Source organism: Euwallacea similis, chromosome 8 (genome assembly GCF_039881205.1).
Source record: "Euwallacea similis isolate ESF13 chromosome 8, ESF131.1, whole genome shotgun sequence".
In the NCBI taxonomy this organism is placed as follows: Eukaryota; Metazoa; Arthropoda; class Insecta; order Coleoptera; family Curculionidae; genus Euwallacea; species Euwallacea similis.
The window spans coordinates 3001211-3014820 of NC_089616.1; the positions used below are offsets into that span (position 1 = coordinate 3001211).

Sequence of the window (13610 nt, forward strand, 5' to 3'; positions counted from 1 at the left end):
GTTCAAATGTGGTAATCAGAGTATTATACAATTCCGTTGAATATTTTCTGCGGAAAACTATACACTTATGATACGACCGAATGTTCAAGCATAATTATTTGTTTACAGATTCCTTATCTTGGTAAGAAATAAGACAAGGTCAAGCGGCATCGTGCCTTCAAATCGTGATCTTATTATTATAAACTATAATAATTACGCCATTATTAGAGGCCACTTATAACACTTGAAACCGAGTATTTTTCCTGCAAGATCTCAATGTTATTTCTATTACGAGAACTATTTTTGTCATAGAAGTTAAATTATCCTTTATTTACTTTGCAGAAGTTGGATTTAAAACATTTTTACCACAGAAGTGAATAAGAAAGTGTCGACGACAGTTTTTCCTTCGTGAGGTAATTTTAGCAAAATTGCTTAAACCTCAAAAGAATATTAGTGATTGTGGATTGGCTTCGGACAAGGGTTCCCGATAATGGGCAAGAAAGTTGCTATTTAGTCAATGAAATTAAACCACAACGAAGCGTTTTGTCGGTAATAAGTGCTTTTAACGACGACTGGCTAACTTATTGCACAACTTGCATAATAATTGTTAATTAAAACAAATGTCAGACAACTTAATAGTTAATATCTATATGAAAATGTAAGAAAGTGGGCAATTTGCGGAACACAAATTGGTTTTTTAAATCGAGTTTAGTAACAATTTCCTCCAGATATCCAATCCTGGCATCGATAAAAACATTTTTTTTTGTGAAACAAAAAATCTAATTGTTAGTCAATGTTGTTAAATCCATATGACCATTTTGCCTCTCTCTTGTACATCAAATCGATTATTTTTTAAGAGAGTGAAGCACCGTTTCGTATGGGTTTAAACTCTTCAAAATTTTAGGTTTTTATGTGACGAGTGAATTCGCATTGCACTCACTAACTTGAAATTGTGCAAAATAAGGTGATGCATCTCTGAAAATTTTGTCTCGAAAATCTGGTTTTCTTAGAGATCGATTTTCAACTCCAAATTAAGTGTTAAAACACGACATTTTTTGAATTAGGACTTGACAAACTTATTTATTGAGTTACCTTTGACGTAGATATATGTATGTATTAAATTGTGATATGTACTTTCTAACTGCAGATGGATATGAAAAACTTAATCTCATACGATACTGAGCTAAACAATAAGCAATATAATATCCCAGCCCAGTACCTTGTTAATTTAAAAATCTGTCTCCCCAGCCACACACTTCTAAGATGCATGGACTTATAATATTTCAGTCTTGTCTGTACCAAGAAAAGCCGAAGGAGAAATGGTAACGAAATCTATTTAAGCAAGCGTACAACAAATAATGTGTTATTGTTGTACTCTACCAGTGGAGAAGTATTAGTGAATAAGTTTCCAATAGTTTATTGCGGTGCTGATCAAAATGAGTTTACCATTTGCACTGGTGAGTGAACGGACTTTTTGGTTTAGAAGTGAATTTATGGTTATTAAGTGCGTAATGAATTTAAACATGTGGACTTAAATTTTAATGATTCCGGGAACGTTGATTATGTTCTTTAATTACTTTCGTTGAGGATATGTAACTAATCAAAATCTGTACATTTTCACTTTCTATACAAATTTACAGAAATTTATCTTGCCGATAACTTTGTCAATAACTGAGTAATTGGGCCCTAATTCACTGCATTAAATTGAACCAAGCAAAAACGAGTCTATTTCAAAATCGCGTTTTAATTTTCTTGGCAGACATTTTGACAAAAAGTGTTTTGTGAAATCAACTTTAAAATTGGGGTTACTTGAAATAGTGAGTATAAAGGCGAATTACACTATACTTAAACGTAAAATAACGCCTGCAGTTTTACCAAAAATGGATTTAAAATTATTTTTCTTCTGGATGATAATTTAGAAGAAATTAAGTAAATAAATAAATTCACCGCGGTGTAGATGCCACACTACTATTATTTCCTATGGAAATATATTTAAAAAAGGTTTGAATGCCTTTTTGGGGCAAATTCAAAGTGCCAACCCATAATTTAACAACTTTTTAGCAATTTGCAAATAGCATAAAGTAAACACCGTTCACATAATATAGCCGGTTATTATAATTAAAAAATCTTTACACTTGTAGATTTCCTGAATAATATATCGTGTGCACCAAGTGTGAATTAAATGAGTACATCAGAGAGACTGTTCCTGGCAATTAAGTTAAATGAGCTGTGTAGATATATGTGTAACATTTTATATAATAAATAGGGACTGTTTCCAGGAAAAAGGAATGGAACATGTATTAGAAAGCTGCAAGAATGCTCTTTAAGACATCGTAAAATAAAAGGCATAAAAACAATAAAATATGTTGAGGGTTTAATGAGTTTTTAACTAATAAAATAACACTTATATGACAAGAATAACAATTAGTAATAAATCCGAGTCGACTATTAAATAAATATGTATTGTTCGAATCCTTTGAAGCAAATTCAAGCGCAATACAAATTATAAATATACAGGGTGTCTACCAGAAGAATGACATTATGATCTTAGATATAAAATGAATAGTTTTTTCACTTAAATTTCGTCAATCACGTGAAGGTTGTTTACAGAAACTTCTTTTTATAAGATAAATAAAGCCATTCTTGCTTAATCGGAATATAGAAGTTACTGTATTTACATTAAGACTCCTCCTTAATTCGCGAACCCTGTAAAATCGAAAAGAATCGTTAACCTCTGAAACATTTTAACTGCATCACTTTCTACTACCAAATATTTGTCGAGTTGATCTGTTCATCCATATCTTACGCCCACGGACATTGCAAAACTCTTATAGTACTAATGTAACAATGTGGCCCGTTTAGCGTAAGCGATGATGCGTCTAATCATTGTCTACCTTTTCCTTTCACTCGAAATTGAATATCGAATTTGTTTATTGTTTAGCAGTGAACTTGGAGACAAAAGAAACGTCCAAAGTGTGGCATTCAATCATTTTGATCTGCTTTCTCTTCATATTGTTATAAATTACGTCAAAAACTACGTTCGTCGTTATTTTTTGACCGAACAGTGGTTTGGTTTCTCTTTTAGGAATCCTTTATTTTCACAAGTGGAAGGCTGATGGTTTAGAAGTGCCTAATTAAGATGTAATTGTATTTTTTACTTTCTTCCTCTTTAAAGTCTTTATTGTCTTAACGTAAAAATATTATTCCTTGGCTGGGTTTTTCTGAATTTTACTGACTTTCACATGAAATCTCTAAAAACTGATCCAGAAATACGTAGAAAATACGTTTTCTTCGATATTTAAGTTAGAAATTAATGTGTTACATCTATTAATTTAGCAAACAGAAATTTTAACATGTGTAATTAAATGATATTATAAATCGCTAATTTTGTTCACCGTGTCACTCTAGGCAGGTGGCATGTGAAAGTACATATTGCATTACCGGTACCTCCTAAATGACCCCTTTTTGTCAATAAAGTAGAAGTAATTTCCTTCTTAATATCATTATTGAATGTGTTTTATAACAACTGAATAATAGCGCTAAAACGAAATTAAATGCAAAAATGTGATGCACCTTACATTATGGTGTCATCGTTCTTATTCCATTTTGATTTTATAGATATCTGCGCAGCATTTATTATGCCCGTTTTCCAACGACGAATTAATTACGTTCTCAAATTGGAAGAAAACAATGTTGCGTAGGTATCTTTGGATATCTCAAGTAAAATCGTTTCCTTTGTATTTGTAATTTGCTACATTAATGCATTATTCATGCATTAATAACGTTAAAATGACCTTCCATTTGGAGACCAACTTATCCTGCAATCATTAATCATTCCTTGCGTTGTCGCCGATAGCTATGGATCCGCGAATGTCTTTTTATATCAGGTGCGCCGGAATGCGTCCTTTTAAGCGCATTACAATGCATAAAACTCAGATTGAATTTATTTGTGCTTTATCCTTGCACCTTTAGAAAAAGGATTAAGATTAATGCTATTTTCAGATATCTACGATAGCCTTAGCAACGCTGGCCTTATCAGCATCTGTTCCTCAAACCAAAACTGCAACCGACACTGCCGTTGAAACATTCGACTCGGCCTCAGTGCGTAGCCTGCCTCAACAGCTTTCAATTAGAATTCAGCTGCCAAAAGAAGAGCCATCATTGCCATTTTATCAAGGGCAACCTTCTCCGTACTTGAGCGCCCCGCAAATATTACCGGATTACTATCGAGTGCCAGTGCCCTCAGAATTTCTCATTGCACCCACAGAAGGTTCCTGGAACCCCTATAACGATCCTACTTTATACTACGAGCTGCCGGCGTCCATAACCAAGGAAGTTCTTCCTACAAACCAATTCCCAAAGAAGTTCAATAAAGATATTCATCTGAAGGGCAAGCCCATATCGACGGTGCCGAAACAAGAAATTGCCCTGGAGCCCATTAACGAATCGCAATACATCCAGAAAAATAAGGAGTTATATAAGACCGTGCAGCAACTGAATAAAAAAGAAAACCAGAAGAATGTTGTGAAGGAAAAGGTACCTAATTATAATCGTAATTTAAAGATGCAGGTTAGACAAGCCAGTGAGGCTTTATTGACGAATAAATCTCGGCAGACAAAACCGGAAAGTTCGACTTCGCGTAAAAATTTGCCAAAACCGACTATTTTGCACTCAATTCAAAATCAAAGACCTTACATCGAAACTCACGCTTCGAGAAATATTGACTCGACTGCAGAACAAACTGTTGACACCAATTATGAACACGACACGAATAAATACACGAAAGGACTCTCACCTAAAATAACTGACTCACTGGGAGTTCAAAGCAAGCAAGGCTCAAGAGGGAGTGGAAATGACAGGGTGTTGTTTCACATGGTGGGACAGGACGGCCCAATGAGCTACAAATGGGGATATGACACTGGCAGAGGGTAATTTTGGTTCTAGTTTGGGATTGGGTGCAGTTTGGGTAATTTGAGGTGGTGTGTGGTAGTTTCAAACACAAACTAAGAAACAATTATAATAATTTAAAAAATCAATATACTTGCCTACATCTCCTTTAGCAACGTGTGTATACACCACTTTATATCATAATTTCTATTAATTCAACTTCAGCAAACCTCTATATTTAAACGTCTCTATATTATTATGTTTTTTCTTACCCAAATTGAAAATTCCCAAACATTTAGTGCGCCTTTGAGTAGCTATCAGGTATTATAAATGCCAATTCATATTACAGGGATGTTCACACTCCATTGACGTAATTATTCTATGGTAACTTTTCACTGACTTCAAAATTTGTACCAATGGTAAAAGATATGGACAGATGTTGACGAGCATTAAAACGTGAGCTGAACTGGCTAAAAATATTAAAAATTCTAGTCACTATATGGGTCAGAAATTTTTTGTGGTTTATTTAGCAGCAATTCAATTTCAATGTACATACATATACAGAGTGGTCCACTTTTTTAGCAGGATTTTAACAATTGACAGAAAAACTTATTTTAAGAAGAAAATTTCATATCAACATAGGCTCATAAATGCTTTGTTTTAAAGATACCAGGCGTTGAAAACATTTTTAAAAAATCTATCAATTTTTATAATACTCCAACCTCTGGAGATATTTAAACTAAATTTAATGTACAGCATCACATTGTATGCTGTCATATTCAGTAATAATATCACGGCTTATGAGTAACTAGCGCCGGAGTTGCGGAGTTTTATTGCTATAAAATTCAATAAATTACTAATACGGTCCTGTCTAAAATAAAATTTTATTATTTATTATATATATGTTAATGATACGTATTGCATAATTCAAAGTGAAAAACAGCTAAAAAAATTAACTTAATTTAAAGTAGGTGTTCAAAAGATGAACCCTTTTATTACACACATAATTCACACCGACGTCTAATAGATCGGAGAACACCAATTAAATTATGATTTCTAAATTAAGTGCATGCATTTCTAATGCGGCCAATAAGTTCTTCCCTTGTTTCCACAGAAGTTGCATATATTTGTTCTTTTAAAAATCCCCAAACATAAAAGTCCAACGGGGTTAGGTTGGGAGAATTTGTTAATTTAAGTTTTTTTAATTGAATTTGTTATGTAAGTGAGTCAGGTACGGAAAAATGTCAAGAGACATTTTTTGTAGAGAATGAATCATTTAGGAAAAAAATTGAAATTTGATTTTAGACAGGACCGTATTAGTGATTTATTGAATTTTATGGTAAACCCCACAACACCGGCACTGGTTGCTCGTGGGTCGTGAAATTATTACTGAATATGGCAGCATACAATATGATGCTGTATATCATATTTGGTTTAAATATCTCCAGAGGTTGGAGTATTATAAAAAATAATCAATTTTTTAAAAAAGTTTTCAACGCCCAATATCTTTAAAACGAATGCGTTTATGGGCCTATATTGGTATAAAATATTCTTCTTAAAATAAGTTTTTTTATCGATTGCTAAAGTCCTGCTACAAAAAAGTGGATCACCCTGTATAAAACTGAACAAACAATTACTTGATGATAATCAGAATTAAAAACCTTTTCAAATTAGATGTTATTCAACTTATATTGACATTTGAGATTCTAAAGTTGAATACACTACCGCGAAGAGGGTTATTTTTTGTGAATTTGCATTTCACACTAAAACGTGTCCCCCTCGAAAAGAAAATCGACGTGTCTCAGTAATTATTAATATTTTAATCGTAGTTGAAAATAAGCCAGGTGCCAAATTTTCAATGGTACACCCTGTACGTAATGAACCACAACGTCCATACATAACGCCTACTGTTTTGGCACCTTTATCAAGTATTATCACATTACGATTAGTTAAAACTACACTGTTCGTTTTATCAGATAACGGCTTTCCGTTGTAGTTCAAAACGTTTTTTGGAACATAGTATTTCACAATTTAGCAGAAAAGCTTGACGTGACTAATACCAAGCGTAGAACTATTATACCGTTCGTAATATGGGCAAATTCAGATAAATACCAATATACGTTTACTGATTTAACTTTTTAAGTATTTCAGTCTAATACTTTCTAATACATAGTCATCGTTGATATCAAATCCCTCAACATCTGAGTCATCTCAATAATTTGGATTTCCTATGCAGATATAGTTCCTTTCAATAACAATTTAATACTTCTCTGTATAGATTTCTTACTAAGCCCATTATACGAGTGTCTAAATAACTTAAAGTAAATTGATATTCATAACTTTTAACAGTTTTTTTAAATTTCAGCCATAATTTAAAACATTTAGTTGCAGTTATGTTTGTGAACAGGAACGTTTGAACTTACCTCGAAGTAACAATTAAGGTCGAACAAAATATAAATAAATGAAGACTTCTTATGGAGTTTTGTTTTACTACTGTAGAAAACTTACCTCGCTTCGAAGAGTAAATGTGTGGGCCCACACCAGGATCTATTTTCAGTTATTTGACTGAACAAACCATTTGAAATTTATAATAAACACCTATTCGTCGACCATGACATGATGTTATTTGTTGTAACTTATCTCCTATAAATCTAAATTTATCAATAATATGGACCTAATCAAAAACGTAATGTTCCTCGCGTATAAACTTCAAATTTATTATTAGGTTTGCAACACAATAAGTGGGAGAGGTTGATAATATCAATATGTAAACCAACAAACGTTTTTTGTGAAATTGCATGCAGAGGATTTCATGACATTTCCTTTATTTCATTCTAGCCCCAACAGGCAGTTCAGGTTTGAAGAACGAGATAAAGAGGGAGTAGTGAAAGGCCAATACGGCTATTACGATACAAAAGGAAAATTTCGAATGATGAACTACCTTGCACACCCTGAAACTGGCTTTCACATGGAGCCTGCACCTGAGAGCGACAGTGACGAATCTTCCGAAGATTAGTGACTGCACAAAAAATGGCACGACTTGGAAAAACTAATTACGTATTTATATGAAACTTTGAAACCTCGATGAAAGATAGAACGTTAATAAATTTAAATAGATGTAATTAGATATACACTGTTTGTGGAAAGTAAAAAACAAAGAATTATAATGGAAGTTAATAGCGGAAGGTTAAAAATTCATATTTAATGCTATTTCTAAGAATTTCGCTCACGTAATATTTAGGTTATTTATTAAACAAACTTAATAATTTGATTATACGATTTGCCACTATTTCTCTCTGATTGTGTATGGATGAATGAATGCGTTGTAAATACTTTTTTATAAAGAAAATGTGGTTTTGCAGCGGAAAAGGCATAGGATGAAGATGTATTCTACTATTGTACCTCATGATGTTACCCATAGCCACTTTTCTAATAATCATTAATACATAAAAAACGTGTTTAAAGTACCATTGTGCAAGGTTTATCAAAACTAATGTTTTAATTATTATATTTTATGTTATAGAAATATTCAATAAATTGATTTTGTTTTTATATTATGCGCTTTATTTTATTCTTTGTATAAGAAAAGAATTTTTTTAACATAAAATAAACAGAAATTCATCGCATGAATAGCTCTGAAACCCATACACCAAGATATAAGTAACCAATGACTTGAGCAAAAACATTGTTAATTACTCCCAGCGGTCAATTAACCTAAACCATTTCACGCAGAACGTACCTTGACACAGATCGCCATTTCACATATCAGAATTCTCACATAACTGGCAATATTTTATCTATATATATAACGTTGTACTTTTCCATTAATGTTTATTTTATGAAGTTATTACATAACAAATTTCTCATTTAACTGCAGGTACACTCAAGTATCTATTTTGCCATTTGCACAGCTTACTAGCAAATCTTCGTAGGTCCATCTGGGAAATACCCGTTTATATAGATTTAAAAGTACGGTGTCCTGGGACTTTAGCTGACCGTCGAATATGCATTTCATGTGTCCATGTGTGCCTGAAAAATTAGAATATAGTATATAGGTACACGTCTCAACTTTTATTCATTTAAAATATAAGCAAAAATTCAAAGTTTTAAATTATTACGCGTATTTTTAAAGTAAAAAGGTTACTTGATGTATTTTGTGAAAGAGTAGTTTTCAAATCAAAAAAGGGTAAATTTAAAATGTATTAAATGAAGAATTAAGAGAGGTGGCCAATGTATTTCGGAAACCGTCAGAAGAAAAATATTGAAAGTATTAATTGTTTGTTAGTACAGGAAGTTTTAAATTTTGTGTCTCATGTCTTGTGAAAAAAAAAACAAAAAATACAATTGAAGATTTAATTGCGAGGTTTCAAAGAAAAATTACTATGTTCCATTTTAATGGAGATTTTTTTTTCTTCTTCCCAAAATGGTGGATAACTGGATATTCGTATAAACAAATCCAAATTGAGAAAAATTGCTATTATTACGCGATCAACGCATATCAATGACACACGAATAGCAAAGAGTGAAGTTGAATCGCTAGTTTCTCACTTAATCAACTAATTGCCAATTAGATGTCAACTATTGAATTTAACATATAAACTAACTTAAACCACTCGAATGCACCGGCGTTTCATGCTGTACGACATTTCAAAATTATATAAAATAAACTTTTTTTGTCAAATCGACTTTCAAGCCCTCTTGTGCAAGAAAAAGCATTTTTATATATACATAGGCAAATCCACTTCAATTGCCCTATTTTCACTAGAGAAATGTGTTGTATCTTTTTATTCGTATTTATAGAAAAAATAAATTAAAAAATCATTACCTAAAAAATACATAGTAATATAGCACAAATTGTAGGTAGATATATTTAATAGATACCTACTTACCTAACGCTTCTTTGATATGTCCAATTCGACCCATCTTCGTCCGGAGCTTACAAGGTTTAAAATATAAAACGTCCTCTCTATTAAAAAACATAAATCGAATTACCGCAGACCTCTTGTATATCTTCAATGGATGACCTAAAAACATAAATCCAATTTATCGATTATAATCAAATCAGGAAACACATACCTGAGAGGACAATTCTTTTTATTATAAGCCTGTCCGGATTGCAAGACAACAAACTTCCCGTGGCGACTAAAACTAACGTGCCCAATATTTCTTTATAACATATTACTGGTGCAGGGGGGAAGGTAATTGGTGCGTAAAACGTGGCAACGGCTACAGAGCCTGGTTGGAAAAATCGCTCAAACTAAACCAAAATCCGTTGAAATGCATTGTAAACATTTATTGGAATTGTACCTTATGTTTTTGCCCGTTCGTATGTTCACTAAATATGGGGTTTACAACAAAACGTCTAAAGCCACATTGGAATATCAACCTTTCCTTGGATTTTATAGGAAATCCGTGGTTTTGTGTGCGTTTTAGAATCACATTCATGATAGACATTTTATGTTCATGGGGATAAAGGCCTATAATTACTATGGGAGACTTAGTTTTTTCAACCGTAGACCACATTAGTTGGGAGATATTTTTAACGTAAATTGTTATGTACCATCCAGGCTGTAAAGAGAGAGATTAGAATGATCAAAAATTTGTCATAAAAAGCATTAAGTGAATTCTGTTATGAGCAAAACAGGAACTAAGAAATAACTAACCATAGCTCCAGTTTTACTTGCTTCCTCTTTTAACACCCTCTTCCTAGATCGCTGAAAATTCTGAAACTGAAATATTCTAGCATAATTACTTGGAAGGTTTTCCTTTGGGTCCCAAGGAGAAGTCCTAAATTAAAGTAATTTTTTCAGATGTCTCTCAGATCTATATTAGTAGTTATTACCTAAAGCTTTCCAATCCCCGGTACTTTAGAAATCTTTCTCTCGCAGTAGTATCCATGGGAGTATCAATTTCATCAGGGAACATAAAGTCAGATTTAGCTTCTTTTATTTTATTTAATTCATCTTTTTCCGCATTCAAATTAATTTCTTGGTCATATTTATCCTCGTTAACGGCTAATTCTAGACAGATTTAACCTCTTAGGAAATATGTTTAATGATTTTACGAGGTAAAAAAATAAAGTATAGAAATCATTACATACTTATATCTTGATGAAAGTCTCTGAGGCTTAACCACCCAATGTTAAATACGCATAAAAAATGTTGACACTGAAGCGTGCCGTTTAATTTGCGTGCGATAAAGCCACATTACCGTACCGTACGTTCGTAGGAAAATGACAAAAATTGTAACATCTGTAATCACCTGATTCCTCCGTAACGGATTCCAAATCTTGGTCCCTATCTTCACCATTTGAATAGCATGAACTTTCAACTGACCTCGCATCCATTAACTCATCATCAGAGTCTTGATCACCGTCACTAAATGCATCTTCCTGAAACTCTGCGTCATCATCCGGAATCCAAGCAGCTTGATAATCCGACCACCCTTTTGGGACTTTTTTTGCTTTTCTCAACTAAAGTTGTGAATTTTTTAATACTTTAGATGATCAACAATATTATTTAGTAGTTTAAAGTAGTAGGATTACCTGTTGGTCTTTTTCTGCCATCTCATAATCTTCATTTGTAGGCCATGTTTGTTCAGTATCCATTGGATCTAGTACATTTTCAGAATCCAAAGATTCTTGCTTAGAAGGATCACATTGCTCTAACACTTTTATTGTGTAATTTTTATCATCCATTAATGTAAAATCTTTCTTTCTATATATCATTAAGAATAAAGAGAGAAACAAATCAATATTAGGCTCTCCCCTAGTCTTGTATAATAAATTTAATTAAAATTCTATGATATGTTTGTAGAAAAAAGTTTGTATGTTTCAAATTTTCTTTTCAAGTAATATAATTTTTGTATAATGTTCTAACACATAAGAATATAGTGAGAACAAATTAGCAAATTTTCTAATAAATCCAAAATGTATTCAGAAAGTGTTTGATATAAATACTTACCTAGGTTTATCAACCTTGTTAGGATCAGATAAAATATCAATTTGTAACATTTGGAGATCTCCCAATCCAGGAATATGAACCAATTGATTTACGGATAACACTGAACCTCTAAGGTAACCAGTAACTTTTAAGGTTCCCATGGGTCCTAAGTGTGATTTATTAAAAAGATTAGGCTGAAATTTTGTTTTCAATCAATGAAAATTATTAAATAAATACCTCTAGTATCTGGAACATATTCGACCTCTTCCCCATACAAGTAAGGACGTCTGTCTCTATACAAAACAGACTTCCTCTTTTGATCACCAATCTTCCGTAAAATATTTATAGCATCCGCATTTTTATCTAAAACCATGAGTTTTTCATCTGGTAACCACTGATTGACAATCTTTTGCACATTTTGTTTAAAGTCATTGCGCTTTTTTGGAGCAATACTGTCAAGATCTGTGAGAATCACTACTGGAGTTGGCAAACCCTAATTGAAATTTTTAATTAACAACAAAAAAAAAAGATCCAAATAAAGACTACCTGTGCCAGACAGGACATTAACAGTTTATTTCCCCATTTATCAACAATTTCTTCAATATATTCAGCTGCATTTATTGAAGACAACAAAAATACAACAGCATCTGATACTTTTAATGAATCCAAGACATCTAATTCATTATCACTGGCAGGGACGATTAATGAGAACCTCTTTCTAAATCTTGGAACACTGAAATTATTATTTTTTTATTAAACAAAACTAACACTCCAGATGAAAAATAGAAACCAAATATGTGTTACTCCTGCAGATGTTCTCCTCACTACTGCCTCATCATCACACTGAGTCAATATGGAGATGGCAGAAGTAGGATCAAAATCCTTATTTAAAGGAACCACGGAGACTAAAAAAGGGGCAAAATCAAGCCCACCCAATAAGCGTTTCTTTGCCAAAGTTTCATCCCTTTTCTTTTGGCGAATCTGTGCTGATTGATGACGTCTCTGATCTCTGTTTAATTCTCGTTTACTTTTCATTGAAACCGTTTTAACTGATACTTTCCCTAAGATGAAATGAAAATGAAAAGGCTGATATGAATTAAACAGAAACTTACCTTTGGTAGCTATACTAATGGAGCCCTTGGATCGATGTCTTCCATGCTTGTGTTCCTTATTTGTTTGTTTATATGGTCCAGGCCTGTGGACCTGGGTATTATTTGATGACATTTTATGAATTTTAAGATATGATTTACAACTATAAAAGGCGTTCAAATAATTGATAAATTCTGAATCTTAGCAAAAAATTTTGCGTTGATAAATGAAATAAACAATATTTCCTAACCTCAAATTGAGCACGTGTTTTTTGACGTTATTGATTGTGGTGATTTCGTTCTCACATCCAGTTCAAATGACTCTATCTATACCATAAAAAATTTAAAAAATGCTGTTTTCACAAGAGGGCATTTATTTTAACTTGCGTAATAAATATTTATCGAAAAAAACATACTGTGTTATTGGATTATAATCGTACACCAACCACTCCAACGATTCAAATAAAATAAATGTATCAATTAACCCCACGTTTTTTTTTGAGGTTATATTATACTGCATAGTTCGGGGTTAGAATTGAGTAGAAATTTATAGTTGCTTCTAGTTTTTTTCTTCCCATTTTTCTTAATTATTGAAGATTTCAATGATAAGAAATTCAAAACCAACTAAAAATGGAAGACTTATCAGAGCTGTTCCAGAAATTGATAGACTTCCGTAAAATCAATGAACAATTTAACATATTCTTTAAGGTAATCT

The 13610-nt window shown here is 32.4% G+C and overlaps 3 protein-coding genes across 4 annotated transcripts in view; 2 read left to right on the top strand and 1 right to left on the bottom strand.

Moving 5' to 3' along the window:
* Window positions 1-1278: 1278 nt before the first annotated feature.
* LOC136410206 (uncharacterized) lies at window positions 1279-8418 on the top strand. Its single transcript, XM_066392250.1, has 3 exons — window positions 1279-1436; window positions 3982-4907; window positions 7705-8418. The coding sequence occupies exons 1-3, from the start codon at window positions 1416-1418 to the stop codon at window positions 7880-7882; spliced, it is 1125 nt and encodes a 374-aa protein (XP_066248347.1). The 5' UTR covers window positions 1279-1415; the 3' UTR covers window positions 7883-8418.
* Window positions 8419-8472: 54 nt separating this feature from the next.
* Window positions 8473-13091, bottom strand: Tsr1 (Tsr1 ribosome assembly factor). Of its 2 annotated transcripts, XM_066392232.1 has the most exons (13): window positions 12920-13085; window positions 12598-12868; window positions 12354-12540; window positions 12045-12300; window positions 11829-11973; window positions 11411-11582; window positions 11128-11338; window positions 10709-10886; window positions 10530-10653; window positions 10174-10434; window positions 9943-10123; window positions 9756-9890; window positions 8473-8895 (listed from the first exon to the last, which is right to left on the bottom strand). In XM_066392232.1, the coding sequence occupies exons 1-13, from the start codon at window positions 13029-13031 to the stop codon at window positions 8750-8752; spliced, it is 2379 nt and encodes a 792-aa protein (XP_066248329.1). In that variant the 5' UTR covers window positions 13032-13085; the 3' UTR covers window positions 8473-8749. The 2 variants fall into 2 exon arrangements, with proteins under 2 accessions (XP_066248329.1, XP_066248331.1); XM_066392234.1 differs by lacking the exons at window positions 8473-8895; window positions 9756-9890 and having other exon boundaries at window positions 9960-10101; window positions 12920-13091.
* Window positions 13092-13504: 413 nt separating this feature from the next.
* The window catches only part of LOC136410208 (midasin), a 53777-nt gene continuing 53671 nt past the window's right edge, over window positions 13505-13610 (top strand). The window contains exon 1 of the mRNA XM_066392253.1: window positions 13505-13603. Within this exon, the coding sequence (XP_066248350.1) occupies window positions 13526-13603 (78 nt within the window). The 5' untranslated portion in view covers window positions 13505-13525. The remainder of the gene's footprint in view (window positions 13604-13610) is intronic.

Excerpts from the sequence above, each read along its gene's own strand:
- LOC136410206 (XM_066392250.1), top strand. The coding sequence starts at position 1,416 with ATGAGTTTACCATTTGCACTG. Across the intron at positions 1,437-3,981 it reads TGAGTTTACCATTTGCACTG|ATATCTACGATAGCCTTAGC; the intron begins GTGAGTGAACGG and ends TGCTATTTTCAG. Across the intron at positions 4,908-7,704 it reads GGATATGACACTGGCAGAGG|CCCCAACAGGCAGTTCAGGT; the intron begins GTAATTTTGGTT and ends ATTTCATTCTAG.
- Tsr1 (XM_066392232.1), bottom strand. The coding sequence starts at position 13,031 with ATGTCATCAAATAATACCCAGGTCCACAGGCCTGGACCATATAAACAA. Across the intron at positions 12,869-12,919 it reads CATTAGTATAGCTACCAAAG|GGAAAGTATCAGTTAAAACG; the intron begins GTAAGTTTCTGT and ends ATTTCATCTTAG. Across the intron at positions 10,887-11,127 it reads ATCCGTTACGGAGGAATCAG|AATTAGCCGTTAACGAGGAT; the intron begins GTGATTACAGAT and ends AAATCTGTCTAG.